The following is a 21067-nucleotide window of genomic DNA, read 5'->3' on the forward strand; positions in this document are numbered from 1 at the left end:
TTTGTTGAACATACTAAGCATTCTATATTTGCAATGATTCTAGTAGCCAGTTGAATAAAATTATAGGATTATGTTAGGTGAACTAGAGCACTGGCAGCATCAGGGTTAAATCATGTATCTAGTTATATCTACAGGGCTCATGGCTTAGACCTAAGAAATTACTTGAAATGTTCAGAACAGACAGATGACTTAGCACCCAGATCTGGCAGACAGCCATATGAAAAATCTACTGTAATAAAATTTAAGCAGCTGCATTTTGGCATAATGCCTGCTTTTCTGGGTGGAGGAGGGTGTCAGACTAGGGAGTGGAGTTACAAGAGAAGGAAGCCCAGAATTCCCATCTTCTGTCAGTAGATAAGATGCTAATATTTCTTCCTGATTCATTTAATAAATACAGCATCTGCATCCAAAGGTCAGGTTTAAAAGCAGCACACTTGGGACCCAATCCAAAGGCCAGTAAGTTATCAACAGCAGTCCTGCTTTCAGTGGTCACTGAGTAGGGCCTTGAGCTACTACCATCAATATAACATCCAGCAAAAGGCAAGACTGGCAACAACAAGTAAAAATTCACTGCTATGTTTTTGTTGTTGTATGTTTTTATTAGAGAAAAAACACACAATCATACAGACAATAACAATGTGAGACAAAAATCCTGTACAGGGAACATTCTGAACTGAAATACATTATAAATAGAATACAAAGTTAATACACAAACCATTAAAATAACAAGCTGTATTGCAACTGTAGAAATAAAGTGATTCGTTATATACTGCATATTTGATGTCTGTAAGCACAATACTTAACACATTTCTGAAAACACATAATTCATAGTACAATACATGATTGTGACCTAAGTTCTCCAACTTTATTTTCCTGAATAATACACATTTTTCATAGATTTGAGCCAAAATGGCATTTCAAATTCCTTGCCAACTAATATTATAAAGTTTTTCGAACAATACCTAAGTGAATAAAATTTATTTCTTAGTTTGAAATACCTAATTTAAACTCACATTTTGTGAGCTAGACTGCTTATTCATTAGTCTGCTCTATTTTAAACCTTTCTGAATATTCACGGTAATCTATTACATGCATGTATTTGTAAACATTTTCCTCTGTTTTTTAGCAAAGTGAACAACAGATGATGTTTATAAAAAATGAGTGATAGAATATGGCTTTATATATATAAGATCTTTTTTAGATTATTGAACTACGAGAGATGTACTTCATTTGCATCATGCCCAGCTGAGAAAGGAAATACTCAACAAATGCATTCAGCATAAATAAAACTTGTTTATTTAATTCTAAAGTTCTGAGACTGTTCCTGGAAAATACGGTGATCATGAGCTCTAGAAACCTCAGGCTCTCTTGGTAGTGCTAATTGGAAACAAGACATTATTATCTGTCATTACCATTCATTACTTTTAAGCTACATGAGGTGTAATTTACCTAAGTACGTGCGCTCACCTGAAAGCAGGATGCAACACATTTTATAAAGCAGGTAAGATTATCTCATCATCAGCTTCTTAGCTTTTACTCCAAAGTTTTCAGAGCATTGCACTATAATTTAACACCAGACTTCTGAAACATAGAGGTCTTGATGTGCCATGACTTAGACTTCAGTAACTTTTTACATGTAATACTCATGGAAGAATTGATATACACGGGACTACAAAGCTTACAAGCAGCTTAATTCCTTTTATATCTCAAATGGCTTGCATTGGGAGAAGCTTTGATGTAATTTTTCTCTATCTATATGAAACTTTTCCAACAAAGATGTATGATTCTGTCCTTGTTCCTATTCTGTGGGCAAGAAGATTAATACTACACATACTGTTAATCTTCACAACAATAACCTATTTATATGTATTTTAAACTTTTGAGTTTGGCTGGTGCTTTTAAACCTATTACTTTTAATGATTTGGGATCGAAGCATCCATAAAATTGTGATGTCTTCTTTTCATGCAGATAAAGCAAGATCAGTTTAAAAAAACAAAACAAAACAAAACAAAACAAAAAAACAAACCCACAAATTATGTTCCTTATTTGAGAGATAAAACCCTCCTGAGATGTCTTCCAACCTGTATTATCTGGTGCTCCTGTGGTACGAGAAATGCTCAAACACGGAGACTCTCTATCTAAATAGCAACCTTAAAAGCCAACAGAGGCTTTTAAGCTCTCATTAACGGGAACTTTTTCAAATTGAAATTAGCTAAGAGAAAACGAACCCCGGTTTGACTCTCAACGCCCATGGGAAACCACACAGCGTGTTATCCAAAAGGCTGTAGAGAATGGTGCTTTAGTGTGGTTTAAGCAGAGAATAGCAAACCGAAGACTCAAGCCACAAAATCGTGACTCTTGGGTCAACAAGCCACCTGGGGTCAGGGTGATGTTCACCACTCAGAGATCAACATCATTAGGTATAGGAAATCATGACATCAATGAATTGAGTGCATTAGCCTTTGACCAATCTCTTCCTGCACCTGCAGGAAGCTGCTGGCAAGACACCCTGGGTCGGCAACATGGCCATCTGGTTCCCTGGCTGCTCCTACAGCTTAATATAAAGCAGCAGCACGTTGCAAGAAGTGTAGAACCTGAGTACTTCTTGATCCCTCATGTTTTTTGTGGGATTTTTTGTTCTTCCTCTTTCTCTTTTTGTTCTGTGCTTTCACTTGCTGAGAGATGCATCTAACTTTTTGTTGTCTAATTGTGGAGCACAAAATATGGCTGCACACGTACAATGGGCCTACTAAAGGCAAAGCTGAAAGGGACAAGAAAGAGTTCGTCGTTCATCTGCTTTAAACTCTGCTAACACATGTATCTGTATAGGTGAAGTGTGTTCTATAGTCTGTCCTGAAAGATCCTAAGAAACTGAAAGCCTTTAATTAAGACCTGATGATCTAAATTTAACTTCTTTCCCCCCAACCTGTGAAGACATTATTATATCTTATTTTTCTTTCTTAATGGTTTCACTTTTTAAATGAGAGAACATATTCTAGACTATTATAGGAATCTTTTATTATGAAAGGTTTAGGAAAAAGCTAGTCAATTTAGAAAACAAGCTTTTGATCAATCTTGAAGTTGTAACTCAGCCGTTAGGTAATAATTGGGCTTCTTTCGTAAAATACTTGAATTGGTCCAAACTAGAGATTCAGCTCGTGCCAGTGAAGTTCCACAGTTCAGATTCATAATCAAACAGATGAAAAACTTCCACGCTATCCTTTGAAGAAATAAAAATAACCCTCTTTGTGTTGTGTCACTCAACAATATGAGAGTGAAACAATATCGTGTATTAGGATTGGCACTCTTTTAAGAGGGATTCCCAGCCATCATCAGCTTGCAAACAGCATCGATACTTTAGACAGACACAGATAAACGAAATCTTAGCACTCCGTATAGATATATCCCAGTTTGGGTAGCTTCCGAGAACAGATTCTTGAGTCAAGCTAAGACCCAGGATAATTCAGGAGGATCTCTAGAGGTGGGATTCAATATTTTAGACAACTCTCATTCTTTTTCACTTCCTCAAATGGATCCTTTAAAGTCTTGTTCTATCTCCCATTATCACCCTCTTTCTCAGTAGCATTTCTGTTAGGTAATTCTCACGAGTTTACAACTTTCAACATCGATAATAGATACAATCAAATACTCAGCTCCTGGGCTCACAGGATCCTGTCTAATGCTACTGCACTCAGTTTATGTAAGAGTGCGTATGTAACGCTACTCCCTCCTACTTGAGGGAGGGAGCCAGCAGGATTTAACACATAGCTGGCCATGAAAGAAAAGCTATTTACACAAAGCAGTATGCTTGTGCTTGGAAGACAGATGAGCAAGACGTGCATTCACATGAATTGCCATTTTTGAAAAATAACGTTACATAATATTTCATAGTGGAAATGAGTGAATAAAGAAATAATCCTCCTGGGAATCTGAAACTTACTGGAACGTCTATACTTAATAGAGCATTATATCTATAGGAAAGACGAGAAATCTTTTGAATAAAGGAACTTCTTGTAGGATTCAGCCTTAAATCACGAATATAGTCCTTTACTGAATAGATCTTTAGAACTAATGGAATAACATGAACATTGTAGTGGATCAAGTCTCCCTTTCTCTGAAACCTCAAGTCTGATTGTACTCCCTGGATTTATTTAGTAGCTTACAACATGCCTGAAGTTAAACTAGATCTCATCTGTCTCCGCTGTCTTCCTATGTTTGATTTCATGCTATTGCAAACCTGAATTGAAAAAATAAAATAAATAATGAAGACAGTAGAGTTATACAAGCATAGGAGTGGAGAGCCATCGTAATTGGAAGACGACTTTGGGTTCTGAACTTCTTGCAACATCTGAAATAGAAAATAATCTACTGGTGATTTGCTACAGCCACAGGAACAGTGCCATTTATATTCAAATATTGTCTATTCCGCTGTACTTTTCTCACAGACACAGAATTATGACTATTTCAGAATATAATACAAAATGCCTGTTGACACAGTATTTCAAAGGGAATGATGCAGAATTTTAGGAATCCTACCCAGTTTTAGAGGAAAAACTTTTCTCTACTTCAGAGTAATGAAATTTGATTCCATTTTGCTCATCGAATCAAATAAATGAGAAGTGGCATTTGAAAACAGTTTCTGATGATGAATGCCGTAAGTGGATTGCTGTGAAGATACATAAAATGTCATATTCTAGGCTTCTTGGCTTGATTGATTTCAACAGTTAGGAAATAAAATACAGGGAAATCTTTATTTATGAACAGGTGGATATAAGGGCAAAGCCAAAATGAAATATGGCAAAGTATAAATATAATGCGTACTGGTTAAAAAGTGAGTGCACAGTAGAGAAAATAAGAATGAATATCCCATTTTACAAAGAATGGTATAACCACTCTACCTATTGCAGCTTGGATTATATTTATGTGTCTCTATATTTTACTATACGGTAATATTTTGATAGTGAGAGAGAAGTGAGTAAACCTCTGATCATAACAGCAAAAGATTTAACCATGTGATAATCTACTAAAAAAATTAATGATTATTCACAGTTCTGTCTAGCCATCATTTTTAAACTAAGGACAAAATTGTTTCATTTAACTATGGATAGTTCTCTCCACAACTAGTCTGCAGGAACTTTTCACAAAGCAAGCAGTCAAAAACAGTGGGACTGATTGATTAAATAAAGGTATCTGATCATTGCTTTAAATACCTACTATACTCATTCTACATTCAAGGAAGATCATTGACCTCCTTCGGTGTTTTCCTTCTGAATGCATCAGAACATATGAATCTGAGAAATGCCATTTACAGAAGTTCCTCAGCAAGACATGACGAAAGAACGCAATTGTGAGTTTCTCAATGGCAGTTCCAAGTCTCTGTCTTAGGACTGTTCAAAAATATTTGCTCTGTAGTTCTTTGGTATTCAATTAAACAGCCAAAGATGTTATTTTTACACTGGGCATTTCTGCCATCTTTTGCTTTGAAATCTCTCCACAGCATTATAACTGGAGATTCCACTGGAGAGAGGGGAGATATTCGGACACCTCAGGAAACACTGAACTACATTGCAAGTGGTAGGTACAATCACACTAGAGACACTGGCAAGAGATAGGAATTTACTAGAAGTCTGCCAGGCTTCTCTCCCCTGCCCAGATGTCTGTAAGGAAACTGATAGCTGTCATTTGAACATTGAATCCAGAAATAGGGATCAGAACTTATCTGCTGTACAACAGCCATTGGCTACTGGCAATGGTCTTCTCAAGTAACTGTTCTAATCAGATTTTGATGAGTTTTCAAATTAGATTTTCCTTTAAAAAAATTAGCACAAAAAGGTTCTGCACAATATAGGAGTCATTTCTGCCATGCAGGTAGAAGCTTTTCAGGGATATTGACTCAAAGATCTTTGAAGAACGCATAAGTTTTTCAGTTGTAGAACTCTAGCACAGTAACGTGCTGATCAGTTACTTGGATTTGTAGAGTTTACAGTGATGCTAAAGTTAATGCTGTTAACATCAGTCACAAGGAAGAAGGTGGCCTCTAAACTGGGTGGCTCCAAGACATCTGTGACATCAGTAAAAACAATGTAAAAAATCTGAATGCTACTGCTGTCTGTCCCTTAGGCCCACAGCAGAAGGTTTTTAGCAATTCATTCTTGCAGAATTGTGCAAGACTTATTTACTCTTCTAATGAATAGAGATGTCAGTGAGAAGACTGACAAAACAGGTTTCATGTTGCAATTTGCACTAACTATTGTTGTATATGCCCTGGCACTGTTGTAAGAAGTCTACATCAATACTTGAAACTACAAGGAGCATCTAAGATAGTTTATGCTTCACATGAGTTAGCCATGATATTGATTTTCTTTGTAGTGGCAAATAAAAGTAGCATAACTCTTCAGTGTCTTGATACTTTTGCATGTAAGATTTTTTTTTCCCCCTAATGAATTTGGCCCCTTTTCAGCATAAGGAGACAGTCTAAACCAGAAAGTTCATCCAGCGTTGCATTGTACTATAGATGTGCATTGTACTACACGTGCTACAGTCTTCAGTTTGTGTACATTCGTGTATCTAGATGAAAATGCTACCTCTGAAAAATTAAGATCTAATATCCTTATTATGAGATAGCCCTGAAGGAATGGACTAGAATTATGTACTGTAACTTAACAAAACATGAGAAACATATGAAAGTCAGGATCCTACTCTATGAAAAATACATTTACTTTTTTAGTGCTTGAAACATCAGATTTACTTTAATTGTTCCTAAAAGGATTTTTATCAGTCATAAACACCCCGCAAATCAAAATGGATTTTGAAAATTGGGTTACTTTCTATTTGTAATAAAACAGCTTCCTTAGCCCAATTAGATTATCCTGTGTTGTTATCTTGAAGTAAATGTAGTCATGCATGAACAAAGAGGAGAAAAGGTAACAGAAAATAGAGCTAGAAGTGACCTTAACATGTGACCTAGATAATTTTGTCTACCTATAAGAACACAAATTTATTTACATGGCTTTTCACTGAAATTTTTCTAACGTGGTTTTAAAAGCTATGGTGATGAAGATTACCAAGCACTCTAGATCTGTTACTGTTCTTCACTCTCTCCTAATATTAACACTAAATTTCTGTTACTGAAACATAGGGCCATCATTTTTTGCTGAATCCAAATGGAGCTTGGAGCATAGAATAGTCCACCACTGAAATGATTGTACCATAAGCCACAAAAGTGATATGGGCTGAATGGTGGTACATGTTATATTCCTTCTTATCAGATCAGAAATAAGTGATCTCTAAGTCCCCTGTACTAGCAGCCCATACTGCACAAAATGGAGCTGTAATCACCAGCTGTACAGTAGACAGAATGAACTTAACAATGGAAACAAGAATAACCAGGAAAACAAAGTTTATTTTCAAAGTCAATAGTTTGTCAATTGTTGAATATGTCCTTGAAATTTCAGTGAGTCCGAATAATTATAAGAATGTAAATCCGAACTGCAGAGCCTGTTACAGGTTGAAGTGATAGGTATCATTATGAACATATAGTTACTGGGATATTACTACATTGATGTGATTATAGCAACTATCTGCCATAGCAGGAAAGTGAACATAGGCACCATATATGCCCTGAAACTTCTTGTTATAATTTTGTTACTATCATTGAGAAACAGGAGCCCAATGGGACTTTGCACATGACAGCATAGCTATAGGTATGAACTACAGATAATTATATCTTTTGAATTAAGTATAATTCAGTTAGATGAAAGCTATGCCAGTCAACTTGAAATTCTCTGATACTGCACCTTTCTGTCTTTTTCAGTCCTCTAAGACACTTTCATTTTGGCAGTTATCTAACATAATGCTGTGGAACAGGGACATTATATCAAACACAAATCTTAAGCTTCAATGGACAGTCATTGACTTTGCTTTTCCCTGTCAAGTGCCATTGTTTACACTACATATGGCTGGTCAGGTTATGCACAAGCGCATTAAATAGAATGTACTCTTCATGGTTCGTCCTGTGACTAGCCTGTCACTCCCAGATTTCCTTAGTATCTCTTTTGTCTGTGAGACATGGTACCTTTGAAACGAAACTGCTGGTGTTGGCAGAGACACAAAGGTCAGTGGAGATGACTATAGATGTGGTAGCAGAGCTGAAAATGGCTCTCCTGGCCATCGTAGTTCTCAGCTGATTCACTTGCAACTGATCCACTGCCACAAAATCATTCAGTTGGTCTTGGCTGAGGAATTTGGCCACACTTTGCATGCAGTACAGTCTGATTCCCTACCAAGCTTCGAGTAACCGGAGAGGCAAATCTTCTAGATTCCCTCACAAAACTTTTCATTCTTTTCTCCTGGTGATTTAGTGTTCCCAGCCCATGAATCCTGGCCAGTGGTGGTGGTGGTTCAACAGACTTAAAAGTTCCTGCTAAGAAGATAAAAAAGTGTATTATATTTTGAAAACTGACAGGATTCTCCTACATCATCTGTGTTACAGCTGAGTTGGAAATTGATACTGCTACCATTTTTGTGTTTTCTTTCATGGACTTGCCTGTTGCCCTATAAAAGTCATATTTATTTGTTTGAATCAATATCTGAGTGGGAATTGAAAGGAAGAATGGTTGCCATGACATGTTCCAACATGGTTTGAAGGTAAGAAGCCATTGAGAATATCAGTGTGCTTGAATTGCTAAGAATCATCAAAAAGTGGACAAGCAGCATACCTTTACAGGCCTGCACAGGAATGACCTTAGCAATGGAAATTGGGCAGCATCTGACAGAAGGGCTCACAGGTGAGAGCTGAGTCTACCTAAACACCTGTGCAGTGAGAATAATTTTTTTAATGTCAGAATTCTGTAAGACAACAAGAATATATTTCTTACAAGTTTTTATGTAGCAAGTGCAAGGCAAGTGGAAAACTTAAGATTGATATTAACTGGTTGCTGAGACGAGATGTGGCTTTTTGAGAACATTAGGTTAATTCTTTGCCTTACATCCCTGCTGTGCCTTATCATTGACACAGGTGAACAGGCAGTGGTGAGGAGCAGAACTAGCAATCATATTCAGAAAGGGATTTTTACTTCTGAATAGCATGTCTAGGTTTTATATTTTTAACCCAAGTTGTCAGACTAGAGACTCAGGAGGTAAATCTAGCTGGCAGAAAGGGTCTGAGTGTTCTCTGCCTGACTTCCAAGTGCCTGGGGAGTAATGTATAAACTTAACAACTACTGCATGTCTCTTGGTGTGTCTGGGCAGGCAGATGTACTTAACACTGAAAGCCATCTTCACACCGTATGGAAGTGAGAGGAAGAGAGAGGAAAAAGAGGTTTCATCAAGAAATTCGAAGTGCAGTGCAACTTTGCCCATGGGAAATATGTCAGATCTGATGTCTTCTCCCACCCAGTGAAATGGTTGTTTCCTTGTTCTCTTTGACACTGGACAAAGCCTTCATTCTAATTACCTTAAAATCTGTATTTTGACATCGGTATGAACAAATTTCTAAAATGAGCAGGTTTTCTAAATGTCCTTGCTAAACCTGTAGTCTTTTGTGGAATCTTATAAATAATGGTTATAGACACAGTTGGGAAGGGCAGCCAATTGTTCATTTAAATCTTTGTCCTAAGGTTTCATCTTGTGTTCTGGGTTGTCATTATGGGACAGGATGGTGAGGAGGGAAAAAGGTGGCCTTAGAAATGCAGCTTCTGTTAGTTAAAGCAAGATATGTCTCATGCAATATAGACTGTATTTGTCATAGCCCAAAATTCTCTCCTTCCTAAAATCAGTCACCCCAAACATAATAAGGCGCAGGTTGCACTTACCATAGTGAGAGTCCTGCTGTTCTGTTTCTTCAGGTTGCTTATTGTGTCCGTGTCAAAGTGCTCTTGAGGAGCCTCTCAGCTCATTCAGCCATGCAGACTTATTGTGGGTTTCATTCCAGTTTGGTCCCAAGACTCTGTCACAGTCTCTTCCAAAAGTGATCCCATCCCCCTATTTTCAGCCTAAAAATCAGGCTGCTGTCATGAAGGACAGAGCTCTCTGTCTGGAAGGATGGCAGTTGTAGAGTTCATTAGAGAAGGGCCTATATAAAATGTGTTGCTGGGCTGGCAACACTGCCCCTGACCTTTAGGTTCAGATAATTATCTTCAGATAATTGTGCACAGAAACACAGCATTTATCTCTACTTGTATCTGGATGATCTTAGGGCTTGGTATTTTTGGTGCTCCTACTAAATCATAATCCCGCGTTGTAGCACCATGGTGTATGTTGATAGTGTGCTCATATTCTCTGATTGGCAGAGCCTAATTTATAAAAATTCTAAATCAAACCTCTTTGGCAATGAAGGACTAGGGGCCCTGAGAAGGAATATATACGGGCAGAAAGCCTCTGGTGAGCAAATGGGAAGCAGATATACGGTCTGGCAGACAAGGGTATAGGTAACAGGGGTGGTGGTGGCAGCCTGCCCAAACTCTATCTTCACTCTGTGCATCGGGTGAGCGGGGGAACAAGGCGCGACTTACGATGTGCTCAGCTCGAAAGCACTCTGAATTCAGCTTGCATCCAGACCATCCACCCATCCCATCTGTCTGTGCCCCCTGCACCAACACATTCTTCTATTTGAAACAATTAAAGTCTACAGGCTTTGTCAACATGGATGGCGAGACAGACAGACGGGCAAGAGCTTGTACCTTCTCTAAAATTTCCATATTGATTCCTCAACAAGACATAAAAAGCGAGTGAAAACTCTGCCCTTAATGTGAACAGGCACTAACTACATTTTTTTCTTGTCTCATGCTTTAGAATTTCAGTCAATCCCTGCAGAGGGCAGTAATAATATTTTTCTCACTGACTGACTGATCACAGACACTGACTACAAGGTTGGTGGTGTTTTTTGTTTTTGTTTTTGTTTTTTTTCCTGTAAATAACACGTTGGATGAGATGAGTAAGTACTTTGAAGCAGTACTACTTATCTTCTTTGTTTGGTGTGTGCATGATATGTCTTGCTTATATGATTGGAGTAAACTAATAACCAAGATCTGAGACTGGGAGAAAACTTTTTGATATATGTAACCAAATATTTTGGTCATACTATTTCATTGTCTTTTATTATTTTGGCTCAGTAGGGAGGCATTTCTGTAAAGCTAAATGGTCAATAAGGTACAGAAATCCAAACTGCATATCTAATGGTCCATTTGTTCTTTAAATCTCTGAAATGAGAAGTGTGTTGTTTTGAAAGTGCTCTCTTTGAAATCAATCGACTACTTTCAGCATTCAGTGGCACTCAACATGGACATGTGACTGTGTGTCCTGCCATATGTTACAAATGCAAATGTTTTAGTGGCAGACTTTAAATAGATTAGGTATCGTGGAGGTAGCCCACGTTAGTAGAAAATGTATCTGATGACTAAACTTAATAGCTGTTCAATTGACAAAATTATGTGACTCTTATAAGTTTTCTTTCTTGAGTCAAATTATCACTGCCAGCTCTAGCTGGATTATAATACACTCCGCATAAACTTGATATATTTGTCATTTAGTTGCCTGGAACATCAACTTGCAAAGAAATTACAGGTTAATTCAGATGATATAAAGCAATGTCACAGCAGAGAGATTTCCAACTAATTACTATTTTTACATTGGAGGCAATATCTCCTGTGACAATTCACTATTGTAGCAAAAGATGGGCTGAATTCTTTTCAAATAAATTGGGAGAACATTTGACAACAAGAATATCTACCTACATAATCACATGATGGGTGCAGCAAGTAATGTATAATTACTTAAAAGTCTTGTTAAAGTATACTTGATGGTGTTCACATTTAGGTGTGACAAATCCCTTTAAATATACTTCACTGGTTATAAAAATACTTAGAAAAAGTATTTTTTTATCAGCTGAAGTGCCACTCACTAGAGCAGTTCTGGAGCTGAATGTACTTCTGACAGGCATTTTTATCAGCAAAGCATTCAGCAAAAAAGACGGTTAAACAAAAAGCAAGTTTAAGGTCCTCTGGCCTTTGGAATGAAGAGCTGTGCACATGTACATCGCTTTCTTGGCCAGTGAGAATCACACTAACTCGGTTAAAATCTGTGTCTTTTCTTGTTAAACTTTCATTTGCCCTTCCAGAGACTTACATGTACCCTTAGCAACCCACGAGGGTGATTTCTGAATAATTGGCTGAAGAACCCTTTTATCCTTCAGTTTAACTGTTAAAAAGATGTTATTCCATATTTAATAAACATGGATCAAATGTTGAATTAATATATGAGTGCATGTGGAGTATGAGTACATAAAAAGTGATCATGTTGTTGCCTCATTTTAGTGACACAAATCGTAACACACGTGAATGTAATTTTCCCCATTATCACACAAAGTAAGGACATAAAATAAATTTCCAAACTGGGTTGCTTGTACCAATTCTAGAAGTTTCCGAGAAAGTGCCTTGCTGAAAACAGATAGTTTCACCCTTACTTTAGGCATGCAATTCCCTTCTACAGTTTACCTTGATGGTGGATGCCAACCAGTGGCACATATTTACCATCACAATTATTTTTTTTATTTCCCTCTGGTTTTGCCCAAAAAATTGTAAAAGCCATAAATATGAGATACCCTTGATAACTTCGCACTACTAGAGGAAAAAAAAAAAGAAATAAGTTCAGAATGACGTAAGATAGTAAAATTATGTAATCACTTGCTTTTTTAAAAAAATACACCTAATTTGCACCAATTTTAAAAGTATAGCTGCTAGCATTTTTGCTTCATCTAAATAATTCTATATATAAACCCTGCCATTAATACTTTTTGACAGCTTTTTAAAGTACTGAGAGATTTTGCAGACTTTAATGTGGAAAATAAACCAGGAAATTTACATGAGAAGCTAAAAGAGAAGAAGTGTTCCTAAAAAAATTAATGTAAAAGTACAAATGCTTACCTTTGTGTTTGGGTGGCATAACTGTTATCATATGCCTCGTAGCTTGGATCATCATATTCACCCCCATATCCGTCATCATATCCCTACGGAAAAAGTAGAACACCACAGCTTAGAAGACTGATAAATCAAAGCACATTATCAAGCTGTAAAAGTAACTCGTGTCAACATATACATGCTATTTTTGCCCAGTATTATGTAGGATGGCTCATACAAACGCTCAGTCTGCCTGCGCCAGAGACACAAGTAACTTCAGAAGGTGGTTCAGCTTATCTAATGCCCGAATCTTTTACTGAAGGACCCATGGGCAATTATCACCCATTGTAGCTGCCTTTGAACCGAAGAGTGCTCAGGAACCAGACAATGAATAAACAAAGAGATAATCTAGGGGATAACTTTTGATATGCTCTTTTCATATGACAGGACAACAGAGTAGGCAAGAAATGCTGTACGGAAACACTTTTTCTTTTTCTCTATGAATTGTAGGAGCAAATATGTCTAGTTAAATAGAAACTGAACATTTCATAGCTACGAGAAAAAAAATCCTGTTATGGGAAGTCCTAAAAAGGGGGCTTAAAAATCTTTGACTCAATATTAATTACAGCAGAAGGTAATTTCTTTTTCTTTCCCACAAGCTATGCAAAGTTTAGTTAGGTTGGGATAGAAGGGACAGCATGAGACAGCTCCAAAGTAACAGCAGTCAAATAAACAATCACTCTGGTACACTACCAAAACCACACGAACAAAATACAGTGTTAGTTTGGTACTTCATTATTTCTGCTAATTAATCTACACAAAGGTATTGAACTAGACTCCACTAGTAGCCCTGATCTAAAGAGAAGATTCAAAGGAAGAAGCATTCAGTCTCCCGAGGTCAAGCATGTTAAATTTGCCTGTCTTTCTGGTCTCCTACCCATCAGCAAGGGTGAGTACGGATTCCAGGTGGGAGACTTCACCCTGGGGTGCTGCATGGCCTGAAGGAAGAACAGAACTTTGGATGGTGACTCCATTTCTCAGGCACCCACATCAGCTTATCTGGGCAGGAGCGAGAGTCCCATTTTCAGACTGGGGAACAGCCTCTCCCAGAATGTGAAGTCCACACAAACTTTGTCATCTTCCATTTCAGGTGGAAGTGCACCGGTTTGACTTGTCTTCATTAGTATACACTCGCAGCAAAAAGACTATAGTGATATATTTAACATTTTATGGCTAAATACACAACTTGTTTCTGGGAACAGGAGAGAAACAATGAACCACAGCAGACGGACGTTAGTCACATCAATTAGTGTGCTACTGGGAGGGATCCTGTTACTGTGAACACGAGGAGATGCAGGTTCCTATATAAAGTTGAGTAGCAAGAGGAAAGACATTTCAACATGTTTACCTACCATACGAGAGAGCAGGAAAAGCAACCATTACAAATTAGTTCTCTCAGTTTCTTGACGCCTGAGGCGGATCAGCATTCAGCATCAGCAGGGCAGAGAACACTTGTTAATATTTGACATTTCTGTGGGTTCACGTTACAGCTTTTAACAGCCTCCCTAAAGGCCAGAGCAGGTCAATACAGTCCAAATAATACAAGTGGAATGGTTAGAACACAGCAAAAAACCACAATGCACATTAATAAAGAAGTGTTTTCTAGACAATGTTCTCTTATTTGTGTCAATCTGTATGAGAATTATCTTCTAATCCTACAGGTGAACTATTTATATAAGGTACATCCAGCATTTTTTCAAAGTTTAATATGGTGTATTGTAGCCAGACACCATCACCCTAAATAGGCCTTTAGGCATCTGGAATTGAGATTCAAAATAGCTCCTTTCACATCCTTGAAGTGTCTCAAACTCACTGAGAATTTTTCTTCTCTTTAACCTTCAGCTCCCCAGAATCTACACCTTTAATATTTGAAAGTATTTCTTCCATGCGTGTGTTTTGACACGAAACACCCAGCTCCTGTGTAGACCCTATTAAGATCCAGAAGCTAGGAGTCTGAATATGTTCAAATTCATATAGTCTGTGTACTGAGGATGGTGCTCCCAAGAGCATTTCTGTATAAATCCAGAGGTGAGAACCCAAGATGCCCTTTTCAAATGCAGCGCAATCTCTTACTGAGCAATAGAATCAGACTCCTTCATGCACTCTCTCTGTCTATTACTCCTTGCATTAAAAACAAATAAACAAATCATATTAAATTGATAAACATTCTGTATATATGTTGATAGGAACAGAGATGTCCTCTTAGAGAATCTAAGTAACGTGGAAGTGCTGTATCCTGACCTCACTGAAGGAAAAAGGGTTGATTATCCATGCTGCCAGTGTTGAATATGACATTTTTTCTTCTATAATTTCTACAATTTAATTTATTTCACCAGAAATCTTCACATATGTGTATATAACACTGAGTCCTTCCATCCTGTATTTAAGTTCTAACACCTTTTAATTGAGGTCTGTGCTTTTCAAGCAGGAATATCTCAGATAAAGTGATTTTGGATCTGATCTGATCAACGTTCACCACTGGAAAATCCATCTCCATGCTCATCATAATATTACAAAACTTGTATGAAAAGCTGATACGGTCAAGCCACCCAGTTTCAATGAAGGGGAAGAAAGTGCTTCCCTAAATCTTCAGAGCTCTTTCAAGATGTTAATGAGGGTGCAGATAAGCAGGACCCAAGGGAAACAGGTTCCTTTGAACTCCAAAAAGTTACTGACAAGGTTTCCTTTTCAAGGCTATCAGAGGGACTGGGGTTGGTTGCCTGGGAAGACTCTTTTCCTGTGTGAGGAGTCTTTTTCCCCATGGTAGCTGCCACTATCGTTCAGAAGAAAAAGCTTATGGGAATGAACTGAAAAATATGAAACAGGGAAACTATTAGAAATATTCAGATTGATAACCATTTCTAGGCCAGGCTTTTAGGCCAGGGTATCTTTATCTCAGGTATTTCTTAACAAAACATCTTTCTAAAACATCGGAAAAACACCTCTTTATGTCAGGGAAAAGGAAAGTGGATTTTTCAATGACTAGGATTTGCTCTGGCCTTACAGTGATACATCCCAAACCAGAGGTAAAGGAACAGAAATACACATCTGGAGCTGCAGTGGGGCTAACACTGTTTGTAAACAATTATGGATGACTTTGAGGAGGTTTGGTATAGTTTAGCGTTAAAAAATAACCAAAGGAAAAGAAAAAATTAAGGAAAATTTTTAAATACAGTTCAATTCAATAAAAGACTAATTTGAAAATGAATATAATTAAGTATTTAGCAGTCTTTCTCCACAAAGTGAAGTTAAGAAAAACTCTCAGAAGAATCTCAGAATAGCATAGGAAATTAGCACTGGGAACACTCACTTCAGAAGCAAATGCGCACTACTCTACCACAGATAAAGAAAATTATAGCCAGGGACAAAAACGGTAGAGGAGAAAAAAGGGACATATTGGAAAAAAGGCTTATATTCTACTGCTAGAGAAAACGTTAAATATTAACATGATTCAACACCCAAGATATCATTGAGAAAGATTTATGTTATTTATTTAGATTTACTCAAATCCTCTTCAAGTTTCAGATGCTGAAAGAAATATTAGAAATACAAACAAAATAATAAGCATCATCAGTAACAAGAGTATCATAATCTAACGTAATCCGATCTGTTTAAACTCGAAGTTCCTACTTAAATGCTAAAACCCCTATTTCAAGAAATAACAGCCCACACTCAAATGCACCAAGTTTAAATCACCTCTTCTCTGAATAGACTTAGAAAATAGGATTTTCACAGCGTGCTCTGAAAAATGGTAGGTTGCAGCTCTGGGAAACCAAGAAGAAAAATAATTCTAATACTTCTAATGAAAACTGCCCTACTCACAATATTTTATGTATGTCCTGGTAATACATGATAAAATACATTGTAAGGAAGTCAAAACTAATTAGTTTTTTACAGAAGATAGCCCAACTCTTTCTAAAGCAAAAACCTGCAAAATATCTGGACTTTTTTTTTTTTTTAAAGCAACACAAACAACAATAAGTCAAAGTAAAGTAAGTTATACAACTCTGTATTTTACTTGGCAATTATGTGAACAAGAAAAATGTCTGCAGCCAGAGAACCAGTGTAGCCCTTCAAATAAGCTGCACCCAGCGGTACATAAAAATTACTACTATACCACAGAAAAGGTGAAGGTATAAAAATCAACCTCTAATTGTAACTCCAGTAAAGTAAAAGTAAAACCAGTTGTTTCCCAGTAAAAGGGCCTTTGCAGAGTTTCCACTATTTTCTTTTCCTTGCTTCTATAAATCTACCAATGCTCTCTCACTCTCTTTTCTATTGTGACTTGGCCACATCCATATTTTCTCATGCATTCATATCACTCTAGCTTGGAAAGCTAAGAGCTACTTGTCTACAACTAACCTTATCCCACATACTTTTGACACTTATTTGAGGACGAGTTGAATTGCTCTCTAAATGGATGTGTTAGAGTTAAGTAACCAACCTTTATGTATTGTATGTTAGTTAGTTCATCGTTTGAAAGAATTTACTGCTCAGAGAAAGCTGAGCTTGTAAAAGTCAGTGCTGCTAGGCTTAATTTTGAAGCGACTGGAGACCCAGAATGCAATCGGAAGGCTGTGAATGGTGCACGGGGACGAGTGGACAGGTTGGAAGAGCATCTCAAACAGCCAGCACTCTGTTCAGAGAAGATCTCGGGTTAGACAGTCTGGCGTGCAACTGACTACACACCTGCACTCAGGAAATGCTAACAGCTATGGAAAATCTTATATCCCACTCCTTTTACCGTATATGAAACACTGGAGAGAAAATAGAGACATACATCTGGGAGGCCTTCTCTTTCCACATGTATGACTCACACCCTTGGCTAGTCATGCTGCCTGTTTGGCTTAATGAATCTTAAAATCTTTCCTGCGAAGAGCAGTTAAGGTGTTAGATCACGTCAGAGAAATGGCAATTTTAACCAAAGTTAAAAGCCATCACAGCTATTATAATTAGACCTGTACTGCTGTCACCTCCTTCTCTATTTGTCCATCGTTGTGTGCTCACGACCTGGTTGCACTGAGCTGGTTGAGCCTCTCTAGAGCGCTGTAATGGGGAGGACTTGCCTTCTGTCGCAGTCACACTCATGAGTTCAGACTCAGTCCTCGAGTCGTTCTAAGGTACGGGCAGCCCTGCGTGATGTGAGGAACACATCTCAATATACTAATTTTACATAATTTAGACAAATGGCAATTTATCCCTACTGACTACAAAGAGGGGTACAAACTGTAATGAACTTAGGTTTGGATTATTCATTGTTGAAAACCTGCGGTTTGAGCAGACGAATCTCACTGAAGTACCTGGAAAGTTAGTCTGTTGCTGTGTAAGGATTCTCAGAATCATAATTTATGCTTAGAAACTGAAATTCTGACTAAATTATTCCATAAGCCTGCATGCCTACTATCATAGCTGGTCTTGGATTCTTCAGCCATACCTCCAGGATCAGAAAAAAGAGATATTGTATAACTAGATATTATAAGTTTTTTGAAGATGATATATATATCCCCCACACTAGTGAGATCTACCAAGTGTTTTAAAGATGACTGGCACTATCTCCTATCAAAATGATAAATAGAAGTAACAATAATAAAAATAATGCTGAAATTAAAACAGTAATACTAACTGATTGAATCAAGTAGAGCTCTATGTTATGGACTTCATAAATGTCATATATGAACTAGAGTCTCTAGTGCTGAAACAACCCAGAGCAGATGTGCTTGCCAGAGGCAACTAAATAAACTCAACACATCTGACCTCTTAACAAAATTGGCCTTATTTTTCAAATACCAGCAATGGGAAACATGTTTATAACTGAATGGTAAAACATATAGTGGTGAACATTTTTCACACAGTCATGGAAATATATAATAAATAATATAATTAAATAATATAATTGAAATTTCAGTATAATCACAGTCACAGAATGACACTTAAAATACATTTTGATGTACTGAAAATCAGAATGGGATGAAACTGTAAAATAAAATCTAATAGAAATGAGACTTTTCTTACTCCTTCCAAATTTGCAAGACTAGCCTACAGCATAATTTGCTGCTGCAATTATATTACAACATTCATCTGGCTCACATCTTTATTTTTTCAAATCCTTCTGCTGGCTCTCCTATGCCCATGAAGTCACATTAAGAATTCTAATTAATGAGTCAAAGCTGCCGCTTACACCCATTTTAACTTCTTGTATTTTCTCTGTCCCCTAACCTTGCTACCAAACTGAACTTCTGAAACCATTTCCTCTCCCATTTTATTTGTGCTTTTTTTCGTATTCCCTCTCCTTATGGGATAGCATCCTAACCTCAGTGTCAATCCTTTACTCAGTTCTTATTGCACAGAAATGTCTCACAGAAAAATTTATTTCTTCCAATATCAATAGAATTACTTACTTTAGTAATAAGCAGCAAGTGGAGATGAAAAATAAACCAAGGTATCTTCTTCGTGTATCTGCAATAAATTTCATTTTTGCACTTGTCTATGATTCTGAGATCCCCGAAGAAAGGACTTTCCATAGAATCATAAACTGTTTTGGGTTGGAAGGAACCTTAAAGATCATGTAGTTCCAAGCCCTGTGCCGTGGGCAAGGGCACCTTCCACAACACCAGGTTGCTCAAAGCCCCATCCAACCTGGCCTTGAACACTCTGAGCAACCTGTTCCAGTGCCGCACCACCCTCATGGGGAAGAATTTTTTCTTTATACCTAATCTAGATCTACCCTCTTTCAGTTTAAAGCCATTACTCTTTGTCCTATCACTACATGCCCTTGTAAGAAGTCCCTCTCCAGCCTTCTTGTAGGTCCCCTTTAGGTACTGGAAGGCTGCTGTAAGGTCTCCTCAGAGCCTTCTCCAGGCTGAACAACCCAAACTCTCTCAGACAGTCTTCACAGGAGACATTCTTCATTTCTAACTGCTATTTTTACTGATGACTTGTACTGCTTTACATAGTACTTGAGTGATAATATATTACAGTAGCAAGTTGCACTGGTGACAATATATCACATAAATGGCATTTAAATGAAAGATTTATTTTTCCCATGAACTGAAATGAATAGAGTAGAATGCAGCCTTTGGCTGCCAAGGGAGGACGGGTTGTAATACACCCATTATTAGTTTAAATCTCTTTATCATATCTAATATTTCTCTTTCCAAAATTTCAAGCAAAGCAGATGGTGAACTTCTTGTGCATCCTGATGCTCCCCCAGCTGCATAATCGATAGATGGAGCTGGCATAAAATCTAGCCATGGAGCAAGTAAGATGTCTTGTACAGTATATACAGAAATCATTATAAGCCTCTAGTACAGACTGACAACTCTTCTGAGTTTAGCAACTTAATGATGGTTTAAGCATTTGACAACGGTTTGAATTGCTAGACACGATGTCTTAAAAGTAAATTATTTCAACCTTAAATAAACTTTATAATAATCCAGGAAATGAAATTTCTAGGTCTTGAATGGTTGGGAATTCCAAGGAATTCTCCTTTTTATTTTTCAACCCTTGAAAACTGGACCACAGGACTTCACATCTCAGAGCTTGTAAATCTGCAAGTAAATGCTGAGGTACTAGCAAAGAGCAGAAATAATTTGATAGGTGTTTTACAGGACCTTGAATTGCATTTAATTTTAAATCGAATTTCACTCTGATGTATTATGAATGCTGGAAGTAGGCAGATTAAATACAGCTTGGCCAAATGCAAGATAATTTGCTCTGGTAAATACATCCTCAAATTCTATAAACTGCCCATGTCTCTGAATTTACAGAATTCCCTCAGGAAAAGACTTGCAAGAGTCATCGTAACTAACAGGAGATCTTTCCAATTTTACCACACCATAAAACAAAAAAGCTCAATAAAAATAGCCTTATATTTTCTATGTCAAGAAAAGCCAAGAAAATACATAGGTTAATTCTATGTGAAATCCCTTGGTTTTGATCCATTTTTATGCTCTATTAAAATATATCTAATCATTAAGGATTCCATGAATTAGTAACGCATAACAGTAACAAAACTTCACAGTAGAATTAGAGACAAAATTGTTTAAAGTGCTTAAAACACAGGGCAGATAAAGATTTATTTATTTATTAATCCTGAAGCAGGTCCAGATGAGAGT

At 37.2% G+C, this 21067-nt stretch overlaps 1 protein-coding gene across 2 annotated transcripts in view; it reads right to left on the reverse strand.

Moving 5' to 3' along the window:
- KHDRBS2 (KH RNA binding domain containing, signal transduction associated 2) overlaps positions 1-21067 on the reverse strand; it is a 347124-nt gene that overhangs the window by 16242 nt on the left and 309815 nt on the right. For both annotated transcript variants that reach the window (XM_065631960.1, XM_065631961.1), the window contains one exon: positions 12921-13003. In XM_065631960.1, the coding sequence (XP_065488032.1) occupies positions 12921-13003 (83 nt within the window). The remainder of the gene's footprint in view (positions 1-12920; positions 13004-21067) is intronic.

This window comes from Caloenas nicobarica, chromosome 3, assembly GCF_036013445.1.
Source record: "Caloenas nicobarica isolate bCalNic1 chromosome 3, bCalNic1.hap1, whole genome shotgun sequence".
Taxonomy (NCBI): Eukaryota; Metazoa; Chordata; class Aves; order Columbiformes; family Columbidae; genus Caloenas; species Caloenas nicobarica.